This window comes from Oreochromis niloticus, linkage group LG16, assembly GCF_001858045.2.
Source record: "Oreochromis niloticus isolate F11D_XX linkage group LG16, O_niloticus_UMD_NMBU, whole genome shotgun sequence".
NCBI lineage: Eukaryota > Metazoa > Chordata > Actinopteri > Cichliformes > Cichlidae > Oreochromis > Oreochromis niloticus.
The window spans coordinates 12,079,904-12,105,137 of NC_031987.2; the positions used below are offsets into that span (position 1 = coordinate 12,079,904).

At 38.2% G+C, this 25,234-nt stretch overlaps 2 protein-coding genes across 2 annotated transcripts in view; one reads left to right on the top strand and one right to left on the bottom strand.

Moving 5' to 3' along the window:
- Nucleotides 1-7,125, top strand: part of zgc:152951 (uncharacterized) — a 29,610-nt gene extending 22,485 nt beyond the window's left edge. The window contains exon 12 of the mRNA XM_025903618.1: nt 7,011-7,125. Within this exon, the coding sequence (XP_025759403.1) occupies nt 7,011-7,052 (42 nt within the window). The 3' untranslated portion in view covers nt 7,053-7,125. The remainder of the gene's footprint in view (nt 1-7,010) is intronic.
- On the bottom strand, nt 726-25,101 carry htr1fa (5-hydroxytryptamine (serotonin) receptor 1Fa). Its single transcript, XM_005451956.4, has 3 exons — nt 24,957-25,101; nt 3,994-4,116; nt 726-3,578 (listed from the first exon to the last, which is right to left on the bottom strand). The coding sequence occupies exon 3, from the start codon at nt 3,575-3,577 to the stop codon at nt 2,378-2,380; it is 1,200 nt and encodes a 399-aa protein (XP_005452013.1). The 5' UTR covers nt 3,578; nt 3,994-4,116; nt 24,957-25,101; the 3' UTR covers nt 726-2,377.
- Nucleotides 25,102-25,234: the final 133 nt, after the last annotated feature.

Consider the following 25,234-nt stretch of genomic DNA (forward strand, 5'->3'; position numbering starts at 1 on the left):
CAAATTCACTAATCCAAAGCCCCTGAAAATAGTTCTTTTTTTTTTTTTTTTTTTGCTTAGGTATAGGATATGAAAGTAGAGTATATTATACCTTGTCTCTGCCTTATTCCTGCACTGGTATTCCCTGTATAATAAAGCACCTGTTATGCTGCAGCTATAGTTAGAAGATACGTAGCAAGCTCTGTTCATAACCAACAGATGTGGCCTTTGTCTTTTTGTGAAAAGCACTTCAAATGCCTTTGTCTATATGAACATGGGGCACGTTATTGCAGCCTACAAGTCTACAAGTCTTATGTGGAAACTGTTGAAATAAATTGGGCAAACCTGTTGAGACAGGTTCTGTTCGGGGAAAATGCTATAGTGCTTGTAAGTGAATACAACTGGCAGGACTGACAATAGGAATGCCCTGATGTTCTACTGGGACACCCACTTGCAGTGTAACATAGTCCATCTGGCAGGAATTCTAGCTTTATCAGCTCTCTCAGTGAGACAGTGCAACTCCTCACTGACTGACACACACACACACACACACACACACACACACACACACACACATATGCACCGGAACATAAATGCATGTAATTTTGAAGAAACAAGTGCGAAAAGATGCCATTTAAACATCTTCTTTCCTATGCTTAGGCAACATTTAAACATGGTCTTCATCATGACATGAACAGTGTTCATGATAGAAGTAAATACATTGTCCACAAACATTTGAGACAGAGAGAACTTGCACATCAATGCTTATTTCTAATTACTTTTATTTGTTTGACCGATGAGACTAAGTGAGCAGTATTTTCAGATTCATGAATCTCGTTGCTGTAGCAGTGAAAGACAGTACTAACCAACCAGAGTGTCTTTCTGCTTGCCACAAGGGGGCACCATCAAATCAAAATATGGAAAATATCCACTCTATTCACATTAAACAGTAAGCAGACTGATGTAATATAGCATAATAACATTAATTTACACATACAGCTTATCATTGGTATTCCTGCTACCATTTTCTCCATACATACAGGGAATATGCTGATACACTTTCCTTAAACAATTACTTAACTCGGAGAAGAACAGGAACAAAATTTCAGCTGTGGACCATTTATTATCGATTATTTAGTCAGTGAAAAACAAAGGAAGAAACAGCAGACTGGTCATACTGTCAGAGATCTATATAAGTTTATGGAATGCTTTATATTATCTCATTGGTATACAGTACACCCTCACACTTGACTCATCCACATCCATCAACATATCATGTGCCCTCTTGAAACCAATAAAGAAATAGTAGTTCTATTCCAAGTATTTGAGTGGGAGTAGTGTAATGAGGATTTCTCCACCAGTGACTCTCACCTTCAATTAATCTAATGCTAGCTATGGTGTGGGAGTGAAGCTAGATGGGGTGTTGGTTCCACTAGATAAATAATACATAAATACCATAGGAAATAATCAAATGATGTTAAAAAATCAATAAAAGTGGCAGTGCTTTGTATAACCTGTAACAGTAGACCTTTTCAAAAGTGTTAGGGTCAAGTTTATGTTGGTCCCCCAGTATTTTGGTGTTATTTATGGTATGCCTTAGCCCTAGATCTTAAAACATTTTCTTTATTTTAATTACATTTTAAGCTGTTAATTGTAAACATTTAAAATATTATATGTTAAGTTCAGGCATTGAAATCTTACGAAAGTTAGACCATATCTTCCCATGTCTTTTTAGACTGTCAAATAAATGAAGCCAGTGCCAGTACCATTAACTTACAAGAAGGTCAAACCATCTATCAATGGTGGTTTAATATTTTGGAATGTTTTGCAGGGCTAAATATATACTAGTTCTGCTAACAATCATTGCAACAGTCAGAAAAAAGTCACCTTTCATAACATCACAGCCACAAAAAGCAACAACTTGGTATACTGTGGTATTTTACACATGTTCAATATTTAAGCCAGCAGCGTGGACTCGGCAGAAGGGAGGTCATTAGATGGAACAGACATAATGGTCAGCTATTTCAAGACCTATAAATGGGGCTGATCACTAATGCTCAGAACTCAGGCCTCAAAAAAGGTCAGTGATGGCACATTTTCTCAGTGTCCCTTTACGTACTCCAATTAACATCAATGAGGTCTCAGGCTCTTCTATAAATAGCAGGACTTGATTTTCAATTGGGAACTCGCACCATCTCATTGCTGAGTCAGTGCCATTTAGGCTGCTGAAGTGGCCGATGAAGTTTCTTTTCCAGTATCAATCCTTTTGCTCTTTTAAATTATTGTTTTTCAGACATAATAACTCAGTTATTCAGTCAGTATTTTTGACCTGAAGCCATTAATTTTGTTTCCTCTCATATATAGATGATGTGCAGGTTTGATCATGCATAAATAATCATCAGAGGTAATGACTGCACCTCACAAGTTTTTGGAAGGCTTTTTTGAAGTCTTCATTGAAGATGGTGTAGATCAGGGGGTTGATCAGAGAATTAAGGTAGCCCAACCATGTCAGGAAGTCGGCCATTTCCCCTGAAGTACTGCAAGAACCGCAGGTGTTGACAATCAATTCCTTGACAAAAAACGGCAACCAACAGACGACAAAGGCCCCTATTATCAACCCCAACGTGGATGCCGCTTTGCGCTCTCGTGAGCCCGAGATTCGAGGTCCTTGGTATAACTGACTACGACGTGATTCACTGCGTGACTCGTGCCGTCGTGACTTGCACTTAAAGGCCTTTACAGACACACGGACCCGTTCACGTGGAGTTTCCTCTGTTGAGGGTTCAGAGAAAGACTTTTCCGGTGGGCTTACAGGCTCAGGACTTCGAGGCCCGCCATCGACATCACCATCTCCAGCAGGATAGGTAGAGGGGATCATGCTGCCATTGGTCATGCATGAGTGACGGCTAGCCCGGCTAGCCTCCCTCCGCATATATAGGGTCTGAGCGGCCAGGTAGATTTTATAGTAGAGGATGAGGATGAGCAGCAGTGGAATATAAAATGCTCCGAGTGTTGAATAAAGGGTGAAGGCCATGTGAGGATGGATGATGATGCACTCATTTTCATGGTCATCATTGCCACTGTAGTGTTGCCACAGTAGAGGAGGGAGTGAGATGAGGATGGACAGGAGCCACACCACTGCCACCATTGCACCAGCTCTGGCTCCTGTACGTTTGCGTGAGTACTCCACCGCGTCTGTGATAGCCCGGTAACGGTCAATGGCGATTGCAGCAAGATGCAGAATGGAGCATGTGCAACAGGTGACATCCACACTTAACCAGAAGGTACACACCACCTGACCCATGACCCAGCTCTTCTTCTGGATGTAGATAATACTGAAGGGCATGACCAGCACAGCCACCAGTAAGTCAGTCACTGCTAATGAGCAGATGAGGTAGTTGGCTGGGTGGTGCAACTTGCGAGTGACTGCAATAGCTGTTATCACCAGGCAGTTGAAGAATGTGGTGAGGATGGCCAGCACAGACAGAGTTATAGTAAGTAGGATTTCACTAGGGGGAAGTTCAGTGGTCTCCAGTGAGTCATTCCTGCTAACGTTGCTTGTGGCAAACACCCCTTCAGTGTAATTGGGGAAATCCATTCTGCAAGCAAAGAGAAAATGAAGAGAGTGAGACATCAAAGGGGCTTAGGGGAAATTGTATTTTATTAAATTCCTTTTCAAGAAAGGCTGCGCAAGTCTAAATTTATTTTTTGCCTGCATATATTAATTGTTATTAAGCGATAGGGCTACAATCTCTGACGGAGTTTAAAGACTTGCACTATTATTCCACCTCTTCTTTTTCTTTTGAACTATCAGTCAATTTTCTGGCTTTTTGGACTTCATAAATTAAAGATGTCAAAATGAATCAAGTCAGTTTTCTTTTAATTAAAAATATGCTATTAAAGTCTGTTAGGGTCTTGAAACATTATTTGGCTGAGAAAGCTCGGAGAAACAGCTGCCTTGCCCACAAAAGTCTGTCCAAATCCTTCATTATATATATATTACTCCAGTCCTACCTGTCTATGCTGTAACGTGTTGCATCCAGGTGGTTCACTGTGCAGCAGACAGTCTGCTCTGATCTGTCTTGCCTGGCAGACCTGCTATCACATCACTTCTGTCAGTTATCAACTCATCAACACCTGGGACACAAGGAGAGGGAGATGGAAATGTGAAAAAGGTGAATATTGAAAGAGAGAAAAAAAAAGACCCCAAAAAAGTGGAGATACATTTCAAGACACAGCACTTTTTAATGTAAATACAGTGAATTACCTGAGACTCTAGGCTATTTGTTTTAAAACTGAATAAGCCTCATTGATAAGAAGCGAACCTTCACGAACCTAAAAAAGTTAAGTTGCATTCTTATCAAGCACTCATAATCATGTACAAACATGCAAAAATGGTACCACCAATGATTACTACAGTAATTTGGTTCAGTTCATTGGTTGTTAATATGATTAATTTATGTTTCAAGTTATGACTTCTTAGTGTATATGTTGTTATCAAGGCTTTTTAAGATTAATGTGATTAAAAAGTTTTGTAAAACATAAAAAAGCACCAGCAGCATAATCAGAGAGTTGTAACCAAGATCAGCAACTTCAGTCCAAATGGAGCCCTATTTGCAGGTATGTACCCAATGTGTAACGGTATGCCATTAATTTAGCAACAGCCACTGTGATTAAATTAAAAAGCATAGATTTGGCTGTCATTGCAGCTCTCCTTCACCACTTGCTCAGTATCCTGAAGACGAGAGTGGAAACTGTTGCTATAGAAACACAAGAAGTACAGTACTTTCACTTAATGTGGTAATCAGCAGAGGCAGCCAAACTCTGACTGTCAGGTCTCTATTGAGACTGTTCGATTCCCAGGCGGTATGTCCGGGGCTCTGTGGGTGGGTGAGTGGGGTGGCAAGGCTATATAACAAGTAAATGAGATAAGAGATTTCAGTTCACAATACCTCAGTCTTACTGACTTAGCACAAAATATTTTCAAATATGTCTTTACTATGTCCATAGTTAGCCCTTACTGGTGCCATACTGTAATGTAATGTAGGTGAAATCCCCATAAAGATATAATATGTAGGTGAAATTCACTAAGAACAGTGCAGAGGCAGGCTTGTGCGATGAGTATTCTTCAACTGCAGCATCCTCCAAGGTGTGGGCACTGGCCATCCCTTAGTCAGACTGTGCCACTGCTGCTTAGTGTAATTGTTTTACTGCATAAGATAAGCACAGATTTCTATTGATAAAGCACACTGACACAAACCCCTTATGAACTATAGTTATTTTCTGACAAATTGTGTACACCTCATTTTTGTTGAAACAGAGTTTGAGAAAACCAATTTTGCCACACTGACTGAAAGTAAATCTTGATTAACTATGGACAGATTTTGTCCAATGAAACTGCCACAACTGTGCAAGACACAGTCACGAAACTTTACAGGTGTGTAGCTGATATAAAAAATGATGGGTGGGCGATTTGACTCCTTAATATAGAGTAGCTAATGTCCCCAGGCACTAGTAGGAACCTTAATTTATCCTCTGTCCTCTTGATACGTTCCCTATAAACTAGATTTGTCTAGTAAATTCAACATACGGTGATGAGAAAAAGAACGTTTTCACAGGAATCTGTGCAGTCAAGAGGTTATACCACCTTTAGTAACATTAACGTGAAGTAATCTTTTAATCAATCATTGTGGAAGAATTTTGGCTCAACCCCCCTTTTTTAATTAATTAATTAATCATTTGATTGTCAGCCTGGCTGCTACTTCTCTTCTTAATTCCTATGGAAGCAATAAGAGCGTACTTAATTTTTCACAGGACTGCGTAGGGTCTTGTGGAAACATTCTTTTTCACATGACTGTATATTTTTTTTAAACTGTGGTCTGAAAACTCACTTGCATCGCAGCTGGTATAATCCCATTACAAGATGGTCTCTACTTCCTTCACACCTTTGATATCAGTCTTTAATGGCAATGAAATTACCTTCCTCTGCTTAATGATGTAATTGTATACTCCTTCCCATTTACCCATGGATGAGTTTGCAAGAAACCCTAACAGTACTTAATATGCAGATTACTCTGTGCAGTTAGATAAATGATAATTACTGCTGCACTTCTGTCGCACTCTGTGTTACAGCACTGCCGTATTTTCAGCTGTGCATCTGAAAATAGTTTATTTTTTTCAGTGTCTGTGCACAAATGTATATTTAGACATACAGTATGAGCATCTCTTTGTGCATGCACAACGGTTGACGTATGCAAAAACAGTGTCAGCCAGTTATTATATGCAACAAAGAAAACATCTGCTTTTGCCTTTAAATGTTCTATAAGACAGGCTTTCAGTCCGAGGCCATCTGAAGATAAGCTCCAGTGAGCCAGCATGAATCTAGTCTGATCTGCTTTGTTAAAAAAAAAAATACCAGTCCCTTTGCTTGAATTTGGCAAACTGTAGAAACAGCAAACTGCAGAAAGAACTTAATTTATTGTATCACAGCCACACTGTTTCAAAATTATATAGTAACTTTTTAATACATTTTTTTGCCCTGTTGCTGCATTATTTTCATTATTTACTTTCTGTCTATACATTATGGATAAGTTGCGATATGATAGAAGACACCCAAGCACTGCAAAGTTACTTTTAATGGTCTCTACAATTGCTAACGTTGGACGATTTACACAGCACTCAATTATTATATAAAACTGTGCTCCAAGATTATTGTACTCTTGCAGTCTACTACATTCAGGATGTGCTGATCACCGCGAGGCTGACAAAGCAGAACCACGCCAAAATCGTTCTCCGACTTTCACAGATGATGTCATAGAGATCAGTATAATCCAATCTTAACCACAGTCTTTCAGTAATACTTAAAGACATACAGTAAAAGCATTTACAAACCAAAACAGTCAGGGCAGTATACTATATGTATACACACAAACATCAACTTTTAAGGATGGCAATCAGTGAAAAAGGTGTCATTCCTCTGACATTCAATCCTTCTCTTCTCTTCTCACTCTCTCTCTGTTTTCTTCTTACAGGTTTATGGAAGCTGCATTTACCATGTGGATTACAATCTCTAAAACACAGTTTGGCCCAGGCTGGACATCAAGCTGCCAAGCGTTGTTGTGAAGGATGAGAGTTGTGAAAAACCAGATTGTGTGACTGACAGCTCTGGAAAGATGCTAAATAAATCACTATGAGGGCAGAGCAGTATCTGTCTGTTTATTTATTTTCTTGTGCTGTATCTGTTTAATTTTGGGGTTGAGGTAAATGACAGAGTTAGCCAGAAATAACGCTGCAAAGAAAACTGTCTAAGGAGATTAATTACTGCTTTTATTGCTGTTTGTTTATTTGTTTCTAAGTCGAATAAAAGTAAAATTAAAAGATTAATTCTAGCATTCTGCGACAGAAAAATACTTTCCACTACAACATTATAATGATAAAGTAACTTACTAAGGTGTGGGGCGGGGCTATCCCGGCAGACTTTGGACAGCATTGCTGGGCGCAGCCTGTATAGTTTAGAGCATTGAACTAAACAGCTCTTAATATGCTAGCCTTATTTTTAATCAAGTGACAGACTATTTTATTTAGATAAAAGAATACCAGTAAAAAAAAAGTGTAACATTCAGGATATAAATGACAATGACTAAAGGACATTTTGTGCCAGCTACTAATGTGATCTAATTCATTGATTTTTTTTTTGAGTACACAAAATTACTGTCATCTCCATTTTACAGCAGTGTTCTCACTCACTGACCTGTGTCCTCCATGTGTCTCGTGGGTTTCTGTACACAAGCGGATACACACCATGTCACCGGCAGCTCTCCCTACCTGCTTCATGGAGATAGATGTATTACCTGGCAAGATGCCCACTGAGGACTTAATTTGATGGAACTGGTTCAGCACTCACCAGAGGCAAATATAGCTGCTGTAGTGCATTTGTTGCTGTTGTTTTCATTTCATTTGGCAGGTAATGCAATATTGGTTATTGGGTGTTCACTGTTACAGATCACCTCCAGACATTTTTTTTAGAAACACAAACAAAATACACTGCTAGGTACAATAATTTGTGTATATTACCACTTTAAAGTACCTCATATATCTACTCCTTCATTGGACAATTCATGAACATGTGGCCTTGCAAATATAATTCACACACTCACGTCTAAGTGTTTGTGTGAATATATATGTGATATGTGTATATGTGAAATATATTATGTCATCAGTGTATAGCAGGTTCAACTTCTGAAGTGCTGGCTTGGAAGTTAAAGTGTAAATTATGGACTTCTTTTTATATATACATTTTAGAATAACCCTGAAATACTTTGTTGAGCATCCATATCAAGTAAACATTGCAGCGTGGGGCCCATGTGGGGCCACTCGGTCTGCACACAGACGGTTAAATGTCTGTGCGACACAAGGCTGCATGACAATTTACAGCATTTTCTGTCAGCATCACTGAAGATCCTGGCAACACAACCCTGTCTGCCCAACCCTCCTCCTTGGTGTCCTTATCCAAATCAGAAGGTTACTGAAGGAAACATTTTGGTGAGTCTTTCACTGTTATTAATTTGTGAGGTAAAGCGAATGCAGTGTAATATAACATACCTAAATTGAGCACTTCATTAATACAACAACAGGAAGTAAACAGGAGGACATGTGGGGGATAATACTTCTTTTCCTAGATTTAATGTCAGAAACTGAAGACTGACACTACTATTTACTTCAGAGAAATCTAAACTTAATGGAGGCTTTGTTAGGTACACCTGTTCAACTGCTCATTGATCAACTAATCACATGGCATCAGCTTGATGCATCTTGGTATGTAGATAAGCTCAAGACGACCTGCAGAAGTTCAAATTGAGAATCAACATGAGGAAGAATGGGGATTTAAATGACTTTGAACATGGCATGGTTGTTGGTGTTGGTGCCAGTAGGGCTGCTATGAGCATTTCAGAAAGTGCTGATCCACTAGGGGTTTTCCACACAACCATCATTACAATTCAGAGAGAATGGTGCAAAAAAAGCGATAATGTCCTTTGAGCTGCAGGCCAAAATTGACACCAGAGGTCGGAGAAGGATGGTCAGTCTGCTCCAAGATGACAGGAAGGCAACTGTAGCTCATATAATCACTTGTTAAAACCAAAATATGCAGAACATACAATATATCCACCCCTGAAGCAGATTTAATTCAGCAGAGGACGACACTGGGTGGCACGCCTGACTATTGAGAACAAAAGGCCTGAGGCTAAAATTTACATAGATTCACTAAAACTTTAGAATATAAGACAGAAAAAATGTTGTCTGTGCTAATGTGTCATGTGAAATTTGAATCTTAGAGTCAGAATTTAACACAAAAGCATGGATCCATCCTTCCTTGAATCAGTGGTTTAGGTTTGAGGTGGTGGAAAAATGTGGGGAACATTTTATTGCCACCCTTCCTTCATACCAACTGAGTATCAGTTAAATGCTACAGTCTACAGTTTTGTTGCTGACTAACTATATGCATGCCTTCTTCTCCACATCATATCCATCTTCCAATGGCTGCTCTCAGCAGGAAAACTTGTGCAATATCACAAAACTCAAATAAACTCAAAGTTTTTTTTGTTCCACCATCAACAGATCAGAAATCCAAAAGAGCAACTTTGGGATGTGGTGGAACAGATTTGCATCGTGGATGTGGAGCCAGTAAATTTGCAGCAACCGTGTGATGCTATCATGTCAATATGGACCAAAATCTGTGAGGAAAGTTTCCAGCACCTTGTTGAATCAGTGCCACAAAGAATTAAGGCATTTCTGAAGACAAACAGACATCCAGCACAGTGCTGGTGAAGTTCTAATGAAGTGGCCAGTGAGTGGATTTGCCTACAGCTACTGCCAGGAAACGAGAGTGCTTATCTCTCATCAATTTACAGCTGAAGAGCCAAATGTTATTTGAGCTGATGAGTGCATTGATTGAAAAAGTAAACATTACTGGTGAGTAGTTACAACAAAAAAGGAAAAAACGTTATTCTTATTTCACTTATCACACTGTGGAGAAAAGCAAGATTAGAAAACTCTAAAAGAATATACAAGCAGTTAAACATTTTCTTTTTCTGGTTTAATTGCATTTAGAGAGGAAAGTACAGCACTGCAATTGTGATTGTTAATGTGTTGCCAACTGATGACTGAAGTGTGATAACTTTCGTCCCATCAGCTCTGGATCCTAAACTTGATATATGTGTTGATTATATTTACAAACTACAGAAGACTTAGTATTACTTGGCGTCTTTGTACATTTAAAAAATATATATTATTATTATATTTTATTGCAGTACAAAATTTTAAAATTCATGTGACTTAAATTACTTTTTTTTTAGTCATTTAAGCCTTGAAAAAAATATTTTAAATGAAAGGTCAGATAAATTTAAAGTTAGTCAGCATGGTTAATAGGGCTGTTTGATATAACGATATATCGGATGACGATATGAAAACGTCTATCGTTTTATATTAAGCTTATATTATTTTCCACATAAACCTTTCACAATAGATTCTGTTGAGATTTTTCAAAATAAACTGAATCACGTGAAGTAGTATGTAGAGTGTTTACGCATGAGAAGCTAAAAAGAGCCGTCAGGTGCTAAAAAAACCCCAAAAAACCTTAGAACAGGCTTTTCCCCGCAGCACGCCGTGTAATAAATACTCACAAAGAAAATTGCGGCCATTTCAACTTATGTAACACTAAACTCCAGGTACACGACGCCCAGCTGAAAACACTTCACGCAAGTCGAGTTGCCCGAGATTCACCGAATTTACAGAAAATGTCATTTTTTTTGTGATTATATATCGTTGTCAGGACGATAAATGTCGCACAGCCCTAATGGTTAAAGAGGTTAAACACATTTTGTTTGTATTTAACTTTACAGCCACAGTTATCACCTTAAGTTTTGAGGTAGTCTACAATTTCACCACATCAGTTCCTGCCTATACCCTTGAGTAAAACACCATGTAAGGCTTTTATTTTGAATCCTGGTGGGGATGAGCCTTTTCTAAGATCTCTCAAGCTATTTTCTGCACTGCACAACTAATCTGGTGAGAAATAAGGGAATAGTGCTTTTAAAGAGTGCTTATGAATTTGTGAACACTTTGCCACATCTGCATACTGAATCTATATCTATATTTAGATAATTGGTAAGTAGCTGTAATACTGCATAATCAGCCAAATGAAATGAATCCAAGTGTAACTCATTCGTAGTTCCTCAAACCAGCAGGAGCTAATATCCTCTGCCAGTGTTCATTTATTTCTGCAAGAGTTACCTTCTAACACGACACAGTTTAAATGGACCGGGTGGGAGATTGGAAGCAAATGGCTAAAGTGATGGGAAGTCTTTGTGAAAAAAGTGTTCATGTGGAAGTAAGTTATTTAAAGATATGTTGTCCTTTTTCTAATAATGGCAGTCTTGACTTGTTTCATACTGACTTTTTACATTTTTTTTTTAAATTAAAGGCATTGACATTTTTTGGTCAAATGTACATTATTACAACAGCACAACTAAAAATATGGAAACCACATTTTTGACAACATGAGAATTGGTTTGAAAACTGACCAATCATTTCAATAAGATTCTTGTTTTTCCTATAGATCATGAATTAACTCCTAATTAAGGAGATGATGAAAATCTATTACTAAAGTACCAGAAGTGGATGAATAAATAAATAAATAAATAAATAAATGTAAAATTATTTGTGCACTTTATGTATGACTATTATAGACACATTTCTTGAGAGATTGATGTGTGTATTAGTAATATACTGTCAGAAACACATGAAATTACTGAAACTTCCATCCTGCTGACTCAAGCTGCATGTTCTTCGCTGTTGAAAACAGACGAGTGATTAGAGACTGTAAGGTGAAAAAGCCTCGAATTATATTGCATGCAGCTTTAAAATCTGAATACAGTATCAAAAGGTTGACATAGCTGTAGGGGGTTTAAAATTACTATGATTAATTATATAACTCTAAGGTGTTAAGCTTTCAAAACACATTTTCAAGCAAGTCAGGAAAAAAACTAGAATATTTAATCACATATTCTTGCAGTCTACAGAGTTTTGAGTGGTGAATTACTAGGGTTAATTTCTGAAGAGTACTAAGTAATTTGGGTGAAATTTGAGGGGACTTTGGCTAATTTTTCATTGGATTGCTTTTGGAGTTTTAAGTATTGCTCTTGCTGGAAATGGCACTGGTATTAGTATAAAAACAGTGCTAATTTACAATATGGGAAATCAATTGTGGATATGTACTTATGTAAAATATATAATAAAATTTAAATGTATTGTATAATGGCTATTCTATTTACATACATTGCTAAAAACCTCAATAAATGAATATTTATTGTGACCCCGCTTTGCCTTTAAAACAGCAATGGCTTCTCTCAATAGTTGACAACACAGTTAACACAGTTCTTCTGTGGATTTATCCTGTCTCAGTTTCTTTTAATTTAATGCCATACTGACTAGGTAATGTGGAGATCAGGGCCCTGCGGGAGTCACACCATCTGGTACAGGACTCCTGATTCTTCCTCTGCTTGTTCTCCGTGGCTCTGGCTGTATTTTTGTCATGCTGCAACGTGAATTTGTGAAAATACTCCATATATGGCTCTGTCTAAAGGTATTTGACCCTTTTCTTATCTCTTTTTTTTGCTATTTTTTTTTTTATTATTTGTTGCACATGTCACACTCATGTTTCTGATCATCTAATTTCAATATTATACAAAGATAACACAGGCAAATACAAAATGCAGTTTCTAAATGTTGATTTAATCAAATCTATCCAAACTTACATGTGAAAAAAAAGAGTTTGCCCCCTAAACCTAACAACTGGTTGTGCCCACCTTGGCAGCAAAAAGTAAAATCAGGCGTTTGCAGTAGTTGGCAATGAGTGTTTTATATCTCTGTAGAGGAATTTTTGCCCACTCTCCTTTTGCAGAATTGTTTTAATTCAGCCATACTGCAGGGTTTTCAAACATGAATGGCTTGTGTAAGTTATGCCAAGCATTTATGCCACTTTTGACTAGGCCACTCCAAAAGCTCTATTTTGTTTTTTTGAGTGATTCAGAGGTGGACTGGTGTGTTCTGGATCATTGTCCTGCTGCATAACCCAAGCTTCAGGACACAAAGTGATGGAGATTTTCTTTTTAGAATTTCAGAATTGCCCCATACCATCACACTACCTCCATGTTTGACTATTGGTATGATGCTCTTTTTATAAAATGATGTGTTAGTTTAATGTCAGATGGACTCACAAAGTTTTGTCTCAAGAGTCCATGGAATATTTTCACAAAAGTTTTGGGAATAATCAAGATGTTTTTTGGCAAGTGTGAGATGAGCCTTTCTGCTCTTTTTGGTTAGCAGTGCCTTTCCCCTTTGAGCTCTCCATGGATGCCATTTTTGCCAAGTCTCTTTTTTATTGGTGACCCACACTGACCGTAACTTAGAGAAGTGAGGCCTGCATTTCTGTGGTTCTTTTGAGACCTTCTTGAAAAGTCGTTGATGTTTTCTTGGAGTAATCTTGGTAGTCTAGCCAATCCTGGGAAGATTAATCACTGTTTCAAGTTTTCTCCACTTGTGGAAAATGGCTCTCACAGTTGTTTGCTGGTGTACCAAAGCCTTAGAAACCCTTTGTAACCCTTCTCAGACTGATAGCCAATAACCTTGTTTTCTCAGTTGTTTCTTTAGAGTGTTGATTGTTGCTATTTGAGATCTTTTAGCCTACTTCACTTTGTCAGACAACTTGTTTTTAAGTGATTTCGTATTCCACATGTCTAGCAGTAATCAGGCCTGGGTGCAGCTAGAGAAACTGAACCCAGCTTTCAAAAAAATGTGTCTCATCACTGGTAATTCATGAATAAACAAGGGAAGAGATTTACTTTTTTCCCCAAATACTGACAAAGTTCTATTGCTGGACTATCACTGTGCTCTAAACTGCTTCAGTGGGAGAAGGCTTTCCTGCAGACTGGAGGGTGTCATATCAAATGTGGGAAAGTAATAAGAGTAAGTAACAATATTTCTGCAATAGAATCTTTTTGCTTATTTGTTTTGTTTTCAACTAAACGCTAAAATATTTAAAAGAATGTGATGAATCTCACGTCTACTCACAGCAGCAATCAATTGGTTTATAGACACACATGCACTTCCTGCTGTATTTAATCAGTTCATGATGCGTAGGCAAACTTTGAAGTTACAGAAAACAAAGCTTGTTAGAATAAATTTTATATCCCCGTCTTTTATTACTTCTTTTATTGCTTATTAAAGTCTAGTTTGGATTTACCAGAGAGCACATCACTGGTAATTGTTTCTGGGCTTCTACATTCAAAGCTACACTGAAAAAAGAAGTTTACACCAGTACTACAGTACACTGTGCTTCACGCCACACTCAGACGTAATATAAAAAACAACTCTGGATACAGCTTAAATTTTTGTGACACAAGATTAGATTACTTTTGCCTTTAACGATACAAAGATGAAGAATGCTCCTTTTAAATATGAGAACTAAATGTAACAGCAATCAGAAGGTAAAGGGATCCTGTTTTATTTCTGTCAGATTTTTACCGGTGTAATGATGGATGTGAATATTAAAAAAGATGAAGGATTCAAATACAGAGATTAGTCAGTCCCTTGTAAAGCCTAAAGCCTACCCTCCAGAGTGATCTAAATGCTCTTTTTATTTCACTTTATTCATATACTTATTTTTTCGGGGGGGGTCTGTGATCACACCCACCTGTTATTCAAACAAGAACACTGGCTTAAAGGGAGGGTGGCCTTAAACACATAGCAGCTAAAATAGCTTCTTTAATACAGTGGGTGAACTGAGGGGGCCGTACCAAGGCCCAGAATGAGATAAATCAGGACTTCTTGAACAGCTACACTCTAGTAGACACCAGGAACAAACATAAGATGTTGGATACGTTTCTATTTTAAACTCAAGCTAACGTCAAAAGTCATCACAGTGTTTTACATCTACAGTATTTTATCCATTTCAATGGAAACTGAATTTAAAGATTTTAGTTCTCAGTGAAAATGACTGATTTGATAGTTGCTGTTAGTAAAAACGAAATGTCTGGGGTCAGGAAAAAAAGGAAGCTTTGATAAGGTCAAAAAGTCATTTTATTATATCAGTTTTCAGTATCATCAGTTTTTGAATAACTGTGACCTGCAGTTCAACATTAATGGCTCAGTGTCACTGCTTCTTAAATGAAAAAAGGACTACACTCCTGTTCTGCACATCTAGTTTAAACATTTTCTTTCGGGGCGAGCTGGAGCCCTTTTCCAGTTATCATGGGGCAAGAGGAAGGGTACACTAGGTAGGTCCCAAATTTGTCATAGGGCTAACACAGAGACATAGACAACCATTCATGCAGCCAAATGAGAATAGCCAATTACCTAAAATGCTTCTCTTTGAACTGTAGGAGGAAGTCAGAATACCCAGAGAGAACCCACGCAGAGCCATCTCATCTACCACACCTCTGTGGTAAAACCTTTTAATGTGTGTGTGGACTGAAACTTTTGATGGGAACATCACGACAGACAAATATGGTAATTTTAGATGCAGTTACAATTTTGTTACCTTATTTGGAGAAAGTGATTTAACAGGCATTTATGTAAATTAAACTTTTTGAGATTGTCACTTTGTATCGGTCACTGTGGGCTGCAGAATTTGCAGTAGAGAGTTGCAAAAACAGAAACATCATGTATTTAAAAAAGTGTCTTGTCATTACAGTCCTACCAATACATTATGTTTAAGCTTTCATGTTATAACAAATGAATTGCCAAGATAAATTCTCTGACCGATTTTGACATCAGGATGCTCGAGTACATCGGTACAGAGCAATCAAAATAAAAGCTTAGCAAATAGGATCACTAGATAGAGATAACAAATCTTAGTATGCATGTTTTGAGCCTGAGACGCACCGATAACATACAAATCCATTGTGCTTTTTGATCCTTACTCTGAAGTATGCACATTTCAATAAGCAACAATACTCACGGTTACAGTGTAACTCACAAACACATAAACACACAAATAATAATGCAACATTATTTTACATTTCTGCATCTACAACCCTCCCACACATACAAAGTTACCAGCTCTGGAAGTTGCTAGAACGGATCGATGAGGTCACTGCCAATTCTCACTGGAAGAGTAAAGGACAAAAGCTGCACAATCGGATCACAATCACAATCATTTTAAAACACCCTTGCATCAGTGATCTGTCCAGGGTGTACCCCCCCTCGCCACATAACAACTGGGATATGCTCCAGAGGCTCTGTGACCATGTAAACTGAATGGGCAGTTAAGTGAATGGATGGATGAATTCAGTTTTAAAACAATCTCACCAATGTGACTCAGCTGGATACTAAATTAAGCCACATTGTTTTGGTAATGTCACAGGAAACACTCCTTTTTTTCTTTTTTCTTTTTTAATAAATCAAACCTTCGTGATTTATTTAACAGGTTTGTCCTTAATGAAGAAATCCTGAACTGACACACAACTTGTGTTCCCAGTGGTGAAAATGAGCTGAAATTGAACTACAAGCAGAGGGAATTATTTGACCTTTTAAGTGGAGGATGTTTCAACCTGAACTGAAGAAAACCACTAGGGAAAAGCCAATTAGAAATTTGTATTCAGATTGCTGGTGCCTGGATGAACAGCACTGAAAATCCCTTTAAGCTGCATAACTTGCAGTACATACCATTCAAGGCTCTACTAAAATGCTGTACCCCTTGACTCCTGTCTGGGTCCCCAATTCACAAAGCAATAACCTTTTAATGAAGATTGTTCAATTCTGCAGGACAGTGTGACTAAAACCACTAAAAACCAGGACTAATGTCTTTGCAATGTTTTTCTATGGAGGACAGATGCTGACGGCTGTCTTAGACAGAAGCGTTTCCGGCCACTTACAGTTATTGAATGCATCATAAAAGAAATCTCTAGATTGAATTTGATCCTATCAATAACATTGTTTCATCACCCCACTCTTCTCTACAATGCTTCTCTGTCCATGGCTATAATAAGTTCCTTACTCTTTTCTTGATAAGGTTATGGTTATGAGGAGCAATATTCGTCATGTGACGTTTCAGCTTCATGACTGTTCAGAACTCATTTCAACTTATCAGCTTTCAAGCTCTGAAGCCATTGATTAGCAAAATGAAGTCTTCTTCTACTAATACTATCCTCTGTTAAAAGTTTTGTCAGTGTTGGCCCTGCTAGAGTAGCAGTAATTAAGCCCTCATTGTCAGGATTTACCTACCCCTATTTTACTTAAGTAGTAACCTTGCTTAGACCCTGCCGTGTCCTTGAACTATAGCTAACTACAGACTGCTGCATTAGACAGGCACAATATTTATGATGATATTCAGCCTGGCTTTTGGAAAAAAGGTACTTTTCCTCATGAGAGCACTGTAGCTGCTCTTCTGAGAATTTAAATTATCTTTTAATATCCTCTTATCCGCGTGATTGTTCTGTGTTAATGCTACCTGACCTCAGTTCTGCATTTCACTCTTGATTATGAAGTTTGCGACTGGTTAGCATGTCAGGCAAAGGTATATACTGGTTTATTTCATATCTTAAAAATCTGGGGATTGCCATGCATTTTTTAAACTTCGAGACCTCCTAATTATCTTATAATGTCCAGCGGAGCTCAGTTATTGTCTTTATGTTTGCTGTCCTTGAGACATGTTATAGAGAGTTTTAAAATTAGATACCACTTTGATTATATTTACCTTTTCCTTAAGGGGAAAACCTTATAAAGCTTAGAGTTCATAAATGCTCAAGTTCTCCAATGCTGTCAGTAAACAGGTGCCAGACAATTTCTTAGAGCTCACAACAGATAAGACAGAGGTTTGCCAGAAAATTCTACTTCAATGATTGTGCAATTTCTTGGGACAATGTCATTTGCTGCTACTAGGTCAAGCAGACAGTCTTACAGCACCTGTCTCTTCACTGGTCCCTGTCGCATTCAAGAGCAAGTTTAAAATTCTCATCCTTATGTGCAAATACTGCATCAGCTCCTGTGTATGTGGTCACACAGTTTGCCTAAGGACCCTGGGTAATGAAGCTTTTGAGGCTGTGGCATCTGAACAGTGGAATGCGCTGGCTGCATCTCCAAGGTTTACAGTTCATAAATACATAAAACCAGAACTGGTACACAAACATTACCCAAATGCCTGTTTGAGCAGATATGTATTTAGGAAGGATGTTTAAGTTTTAGCTTTTAATTTACTTCCATCACTAGTTTTATTCATTCTTTGAATTGCTTTTAATTTTGGGTTTGATGTAATGGCTCTTATTGGATCTCTCTGACTTTTATCTGTCTTTCTAGATTTTTACATTATTGTGTAATTTTAACTATGTAAAAAAAATGACAGCTCATGGAACATGAAATCATCACAATTATTAGAGCTTAGCTATAAAGTCATAAAATTCCCTGTATTTTGGGTCCTTAAACATGTTTGCATTATATGCTTTTCAAAATAACATGCTTGTGTGTTGGTGTTGCATCTTCTCCCTCCCTGCGTGTGTCAGTGTGACACAAACACAAGAGCGGAGTAGACACATGAAATGGAGGCCTTGAGAGACAGGTAAGGTAAAGATAACGCTGCTGAATATGGCTCTTTACATTTGGGTAAAAGCAATAAAGCCTTTCAGTATTTGTTAAGCTGGTTATGACAGTTCTGTTTAGGTTCAACACTAATATCTACAATAAATTAATTCCTGGAGACTAATTTATTGTAGTTTAAACAAGAAAATAAATAGACTAGTCGACTAGTCTATAAGACAGAAAAAAAGACAGAAAACATATAAAACTGAGCCCAGTCTAATCACTGGAGTTAAACAATGGTTTCTTAGTTATATTCTGGTTTATTCTTACACAGACTATACGCAGCCACATAAAAGTACTACAGAAGCATGCCAGTTAGCAACTAGTATTAATTAGTCGCACTCATCCCTACTATATCTAGGTGTTATCCAAAAAACCTGTGGCACTGTCGGTGCTTTGACGCTTCCCATGGTTTCTTTTCTCACTTGACCCACTAGAACAACACCTTCACTGTGTACCGGAACTCACGATTTCCAAAGAAAGATACTTGAAAAGTTTGGCCAAGCATTATGTCTTTCCATCTTGTTAGTGAAGTGCTCGGCATGGTCGTGTGTTGGTGCTATGCAGAGCTTAGCATGGCATCGTCTACATGCTGTAGCTGTGTACTGTCATGGGGGGACAGTGTGCGGCGCTCTTGTTTGGGATGTTCTTTGTTATTTAGTTGACCACCTGCTACGGTGAAGGCAGATCTCATTGCTTCTCATGCTGCTTTTTAATCCATCAATCCATCCATCCATCCATCCATCCATCCATCCAGGCTCACAAAGGCAGCAGTCCAAGCAGAGAAGCCCAAACCGCCTTCTACCAGGCCATGTCCTCCATCTCATCTCAGAGGACACTGACGCAAGCCTGCCAAGAATTATTAAAATCTCTCCTAGAACACCTCCCCCAGCTTCCCAAATGACCAAACTCCTTATCCTATTGATAAGGGAAAGCCCATCCGCTCTTAGGAGGAAACTAATTTCTGCCGCTCAAATCTGTGATCTAATTCTTTCCATCAGTACCTAGAGTTCATGCCCATAGATGAGGGTGGGACCATAAACTGACCAATAGACTGACCATAAACTTTAACACTCAGCTCCTCTTCACCTCAACAGACTACTACAGCATCCACATCACTACAGATGGCACCAATCCATCTATCAATCTCCCACTTCAGTCTCCCCTCGCTACTGAGTAAGATCCTGATGTATTTAAACTCCTCCACTTGGGCAGAAACTTGTCCCTGACTCAGATCCAAAGTAATATTGTAATATTTTTTCCGAGTTTCTTCCTCTTCACTTTTAATTTTGCTGTCATTACCTTTCCAGTACAAGACAACGTTTCAACAGTACAGCATTCTACCTACATTCTACATTACATTATACATTCTACATAAAGCATCAACGCTGTGGGCTTACATGCTGTATTTGAGTTGGAAGACTACATGCAAGAACATCTGCATTTACATAGACAAAGACCTTTGCAAACGGATACTAAGGTGTAAAGCCTGCGGGAGGCTTATAGATAGGGAATGTTTTCACAGATAGCTGTCAGAGTCAAATTTAAGCAATTTTCAGGCTTTGAAAGGCATCAATAGTTATCCACAGGCCACTTTGCACTTTGTTTCTAATGGTGATCCACTTTTAATAAACCTATTAGAACAGATGAAAAGGGAACAGCAGAATGCAAATGCAGCGTGAATTTCTTTATTATATGGTACTTCCAACAAACAATCACCCCCGCTTTAATAAAAACACGTCTATCACCATCACTGTTTCATAGTGTATCATCAAATGTGTTTAAAAAAATGAACCAAATAGTGCCATTTGCTTGCCTTCACCTTTTTCATAGCATGTCCACATCATAAAACTGTTTTTTTTTTAACATTATCAATAATATTATTGACAGGAATGTTATATAATTTATATAAATGATACAGTTAGTGACGCTTTGAGTTTTCAAAGGGAAGAAATGGCAGAAAAAAGGGAAACTGTGCTACACAATTCCCTTTGGGATGAATGCAAAGATTCTGTGAGACTTTCAGGTCTCCAAAAGACTTTTTGGGCTGTCTCTTTGATGCAGCCCCCAGAGGATATGCAGGCATAGAAAGAGACATAGAATAGAATTGAATACATGGATGGACATATGAGATCCTGTGCTCTTTACTGCATTGCTCTCAGAAAACAAACCTAACCAAGTCATATTGTTACATAAGCTTTCCAGATGAACATATAAGTATGAGTTGTTTATTCCTTGCAACACTCTGTGTAATGGACATTGCAGCCTCTAGGTGCCGCTAATCGGTCTTTATGGGTTTTTTTCCCCTGTTCCATTAGGAGTCAATTTCATATAAGATGCCATAGGGGGAGACCATCTTTCAAGGTCCAGGGCAGAGTCCACTGAGTTAGATTTGACCATATGATGGACTCTTCAGGGCTAATAACAAACCCCTGTTTTTCTTTTCATTTTGTATTTTTCTTTTAGAGTGTGCATTCATCACCTTTGCAAAGTCATTTAATGTTTAATCGCTTCAATTCATTTTTAAGAATAAATCAAGTAAATAGGTGGCTATTTTATTGCTTTTGCACACTTATCTATCTCTCCCTCACACACAAAAATGAGAATGTGCAATATTGCTATGTTTGTTCTCTGCTGTCGTGGTTTTGAGCATCGCCTTCAAAAATCCATGAAAAAAACAATAAGAGCTGTCAAGATTTCGGTTTCTTTTGGCGGCTAATGTTGGCATAAGAACCCTTAATTTGAATTTTCATCTGCCATGTACTGGTGACAATTAATTAAACATTGATTCGGGGAGGCCTTGGACTTTTTAAGGTAGCTGGAAAGCAGTAATGCACATCTTTTTAGAACAGGCAGTGCTACGAGACAGAGAATTCAACAAGATATATTTTCATTGTCTGGTAGCAATTGGTCAGATGTGTCTAGACAGGTTTTGATTGAGGCTCTTGATTCTGTGACATGTGTCAGTGAAAAGATGTACATCAGCTATGTGGCTGGGCTTTGTTAGGAGCCAGAGGGAAATGGAAAGAAGACAAGATAATGCTTGTCTCAGAAGTCTTTCTTTAAAACGATTTAAGCCATTACATTTATGAAAAATGTGCCAGCCCTCATCTGATTTACTTGGATCGGCTGAAAGAGAAATCTTAAAAGCTTCATTGCCCTAATAAAATTATGTTTTGAGGTAAAAGACTGGCCACAGGTAAAGGATAACATGTGTATTTAAGAGTAAAAGGCAGCAAACAAATACTCCTTCAGGACAAACAATATAAGATGTTCTATTTTGCTGATATACTGTCTTTTGCACTGCAGATAGTATCAAATAATTCAAAGTGTAAACAGAAACAGCAGGTCTTATCTGTATACCAATCACAAAACTACAGATATTACATACTTTTAAATATTTAAAGAGTCTTATTTTAGATGAAGAACTCTCAGCTAAGCACTGAAATCCACTGTGATGCAAACAAAACAAGTTTACCGGAGCATGACATAAACAGAAGGGGAACACAAGGTAAATATCATTTTTGTAGTGAGCAAACACATCCGCTACACCTTTTAGTTTAGTTCACCTACTCCGTGCTGTTTGCTAGTTTCCTTTGAGGGCCTGCAAAAAGTCAAACTGTAAAATATTCAGAGCACAATGCATCAACGCACGGGTTATTCAGTATTGCCATAGAGCTTTACTCTCTACTGCTCATCCTTTATGGAGTAATTATAATAATAATCCTGCAGCCCAAGATTACAGCCTAAAGTTTACCAACATTGCCTCTCAGAACTTCTCAGATGCATATTTTTCAGCTACCTTTCAGCGTAAGGGAAATATTAATGTTACATTCAGATTTACATAAAGTTGCAGGGATGCTTTTATCATTTCTCACACAGAATACCGTGATGCACTCTGGGTGAATTAGCAGAATGTTTGACATGGGTGTCTGTTTTGTTGTTGAACCCTTTTGTGTGTTTTTTTTGCTTTTTCTGTTGCTAAATGTTTATATATATATATATATTCTGCTCATTTTCCATGTTTTGTTTGCTTTTAATGTTTCTCTTTTTATTGAAGTCTCTGTAAGTCTCTCCAACCCCACCCACCTCCCCCCCTGAAGGTCCCTAAACCCTTGTTAAGAAACACAGAAGTAGTGTAGTACCATTGCTATTAAAACTGTGACTATTAAAATGGGATCTCATAAATTTCCCATCTGTAAATTTACCTTTGACCAAAATCAAATGTGTCAGCTAAAGATGTATGAAGCTTTAATGATTTAATGAGGGAAACACGTGCTTGCAGAGTCAAGTATGATCACAAGTAAGGATAAGGTAGGACAAACTGTCAATAAAAACTAGCCTCAGGCAAAATTGATTCTTTTGCTGTACTACTGCTCTTATTGATATTTAAAAAAAAAAAAATCCTACTCTGTCTTGCAGTATATGTTGCAACATAAATTTTAGAATGGATTTTGCAATCACTTGGATTTTTAAGTAATGGTACCTGGGTATCATGTTAAGCATAACATGGATAAAGCATCACTCTGGTATGTGATACTGTATCTATAGGAATCAGTTAGCATGAGCTACACTAAATACTTGCTACTCCGGGGCCCTCAGACCATCACGAGCCAGGATGTGTCCTTGGTTTGACTCTGCTACTCATCACTGAGGTCCACTATTTTTCTTTCCAAGATAACTTCGCAGCTGTAATTAAGTTCCATAAGTAAATGTGTCACCTTGACCAGAAAAAGAGCCCAGTGTGGAGACCTTCTCAAATATTTCACCGCATTTAAATGAAAGAGTCCTTAATAATGTCCTCAAGCTTCTGAAGGATGGCGTGGCACTTTGCTGTGCGTGCACATGGACCACTCTAGTATCCTGGGAGTTACATCCATATGTCTTATCTCAACATTAATGTCAGTGGAGCAAGATTTATGTCCTTTATGACGAGGCAGGAAGTCAGGCGTGGATGAACATTTACTGTGTCCAACTGACATGTAGCCAAGACAAGCCCTGCGATTAGCATTGATATTTCCATATCCTGAAAACACAGACTTTCTCCATTAGCCAAGTCATTGTATAACTTTACCATAAACTAACCTTGCCATATTTTCCATAAAAAAAACTCTGTCATGTGCACATATCAGGGAAGAAATACTCTTTTCTTAAATGTTGTTAGTAGATATAAATGTTGCCATTTAAGTTAATGTTGCATATTTCCAAATTGTCCCATTAAGATATTGACATTCACATCTGCAGATGTGCATGAACATGCACGCAGTCAGATATGTGACCATGCTTGGTTCTCACAACTACAGGCAAAAGCAAAGCCTCTCACTCCTTTGATGCCATCACTGTTCCTCACTGTCTCTTTATCATACCAGCACATGATCCTACACATATGCTGTAATACGCACACAAACACATCCACACTACCTTCACATACAAGGCTCTGCCTGTCTCTACCACACATCATCCTCCTCCTTGAGCACACTTGATGTAATGTTGTAGGTTTGATCTTCCATGGGTTGGTCCAGGAACACCAGTGAACCTGCTGCTGCTGCTGCTGGTGGTCAAAGAACTATTTCATTGCAGCAAAAAAGCCTTGTAGCTGAATTCCAGCAGGTATTTGGAAACCTGATTGCCTGCTATAAAATTTCCTTCTGATGTGAAGCACATTATGAGCAGCCAGAGAATATGGCTGTATTATATATTCACAAACACACATGTAGCAACAAGAGAGCCTTTCCTTTCAGAAGAACATTTCAAGAGAAGATGATTTTTTTTTCCTCATCCTTTTTCACTCTTGATAAGCCACGAAGATCCAAGCAATACTCAGTCAATGCAAAAACAGCCTGTACCAGGAGCAGGTACATTAATTTGTTGCTATCTCTTATATAATTAAAACTGCACGCTCATTATGAAGTCACTGTGTTAGATCTGAGAAGGGGGTAAACTGAATAAAAGAAAAGAAAACGAAGGAATGTAACTTTATCAAAAATAGAAAGGTACAGGTGTAAAGATGGTGCATCGTTCCTAAGTCTTTTTGAACATCCAGTTCAGACTTTATTGAATTATATGCGTGGAAGTAGTTGTGCTTTGCACAGAGGTGGAGGCAAAGTGGGAGCTCTGCTTTGATTTATACATGTACAAAGACAGCGTTGCAATATCTGAGTGACATTTCAAAAAGCAATTAGGGTACCAAGACTATATTGATGCCACATTAATTAAGCTTAATATGCACTTGGCACATAGAAATCTGTCTCTGTCTAGAAAGTACTTCCTAATTTCGGTCCATGAATTCAAAAGCTGAACACAGTCTGTCTCTCAATAAATGCACAACCTGCAGAAAATAAACTTACCCACTCTTCCGCTGCAGCGATTAAATGACAGAAGAAACCAGTCACTGAGAGAAGTGTATTACATTCCCCATTAATGTCCATTCACAGCTCAACGACGCCGACACCCGTCCGTGTGCCGACGGAAGGGGACGCGCAAGCGAGAGCGCGCCTCTTGGCCAGCATAGACAGAGCTCTGAGAGATGCGTCAGTAAGGAGGAGGTGTGAAGACAAGATAAGAGTAATAACAGCCCTCCAGTAATGAAGGAAAATAAGGGGACGAGTGTTATTGTGACATTTTG

Bases quoted from the DNA above. Each gene is read 5' to 3' on its own strand.
- htr1fa (XM_005451956.4), bottom strand. From the start codon at position 3,577: ATGGATTTCCCCAATTACACTGAAGGGGTGTTTGCCACAAGCAACGTT.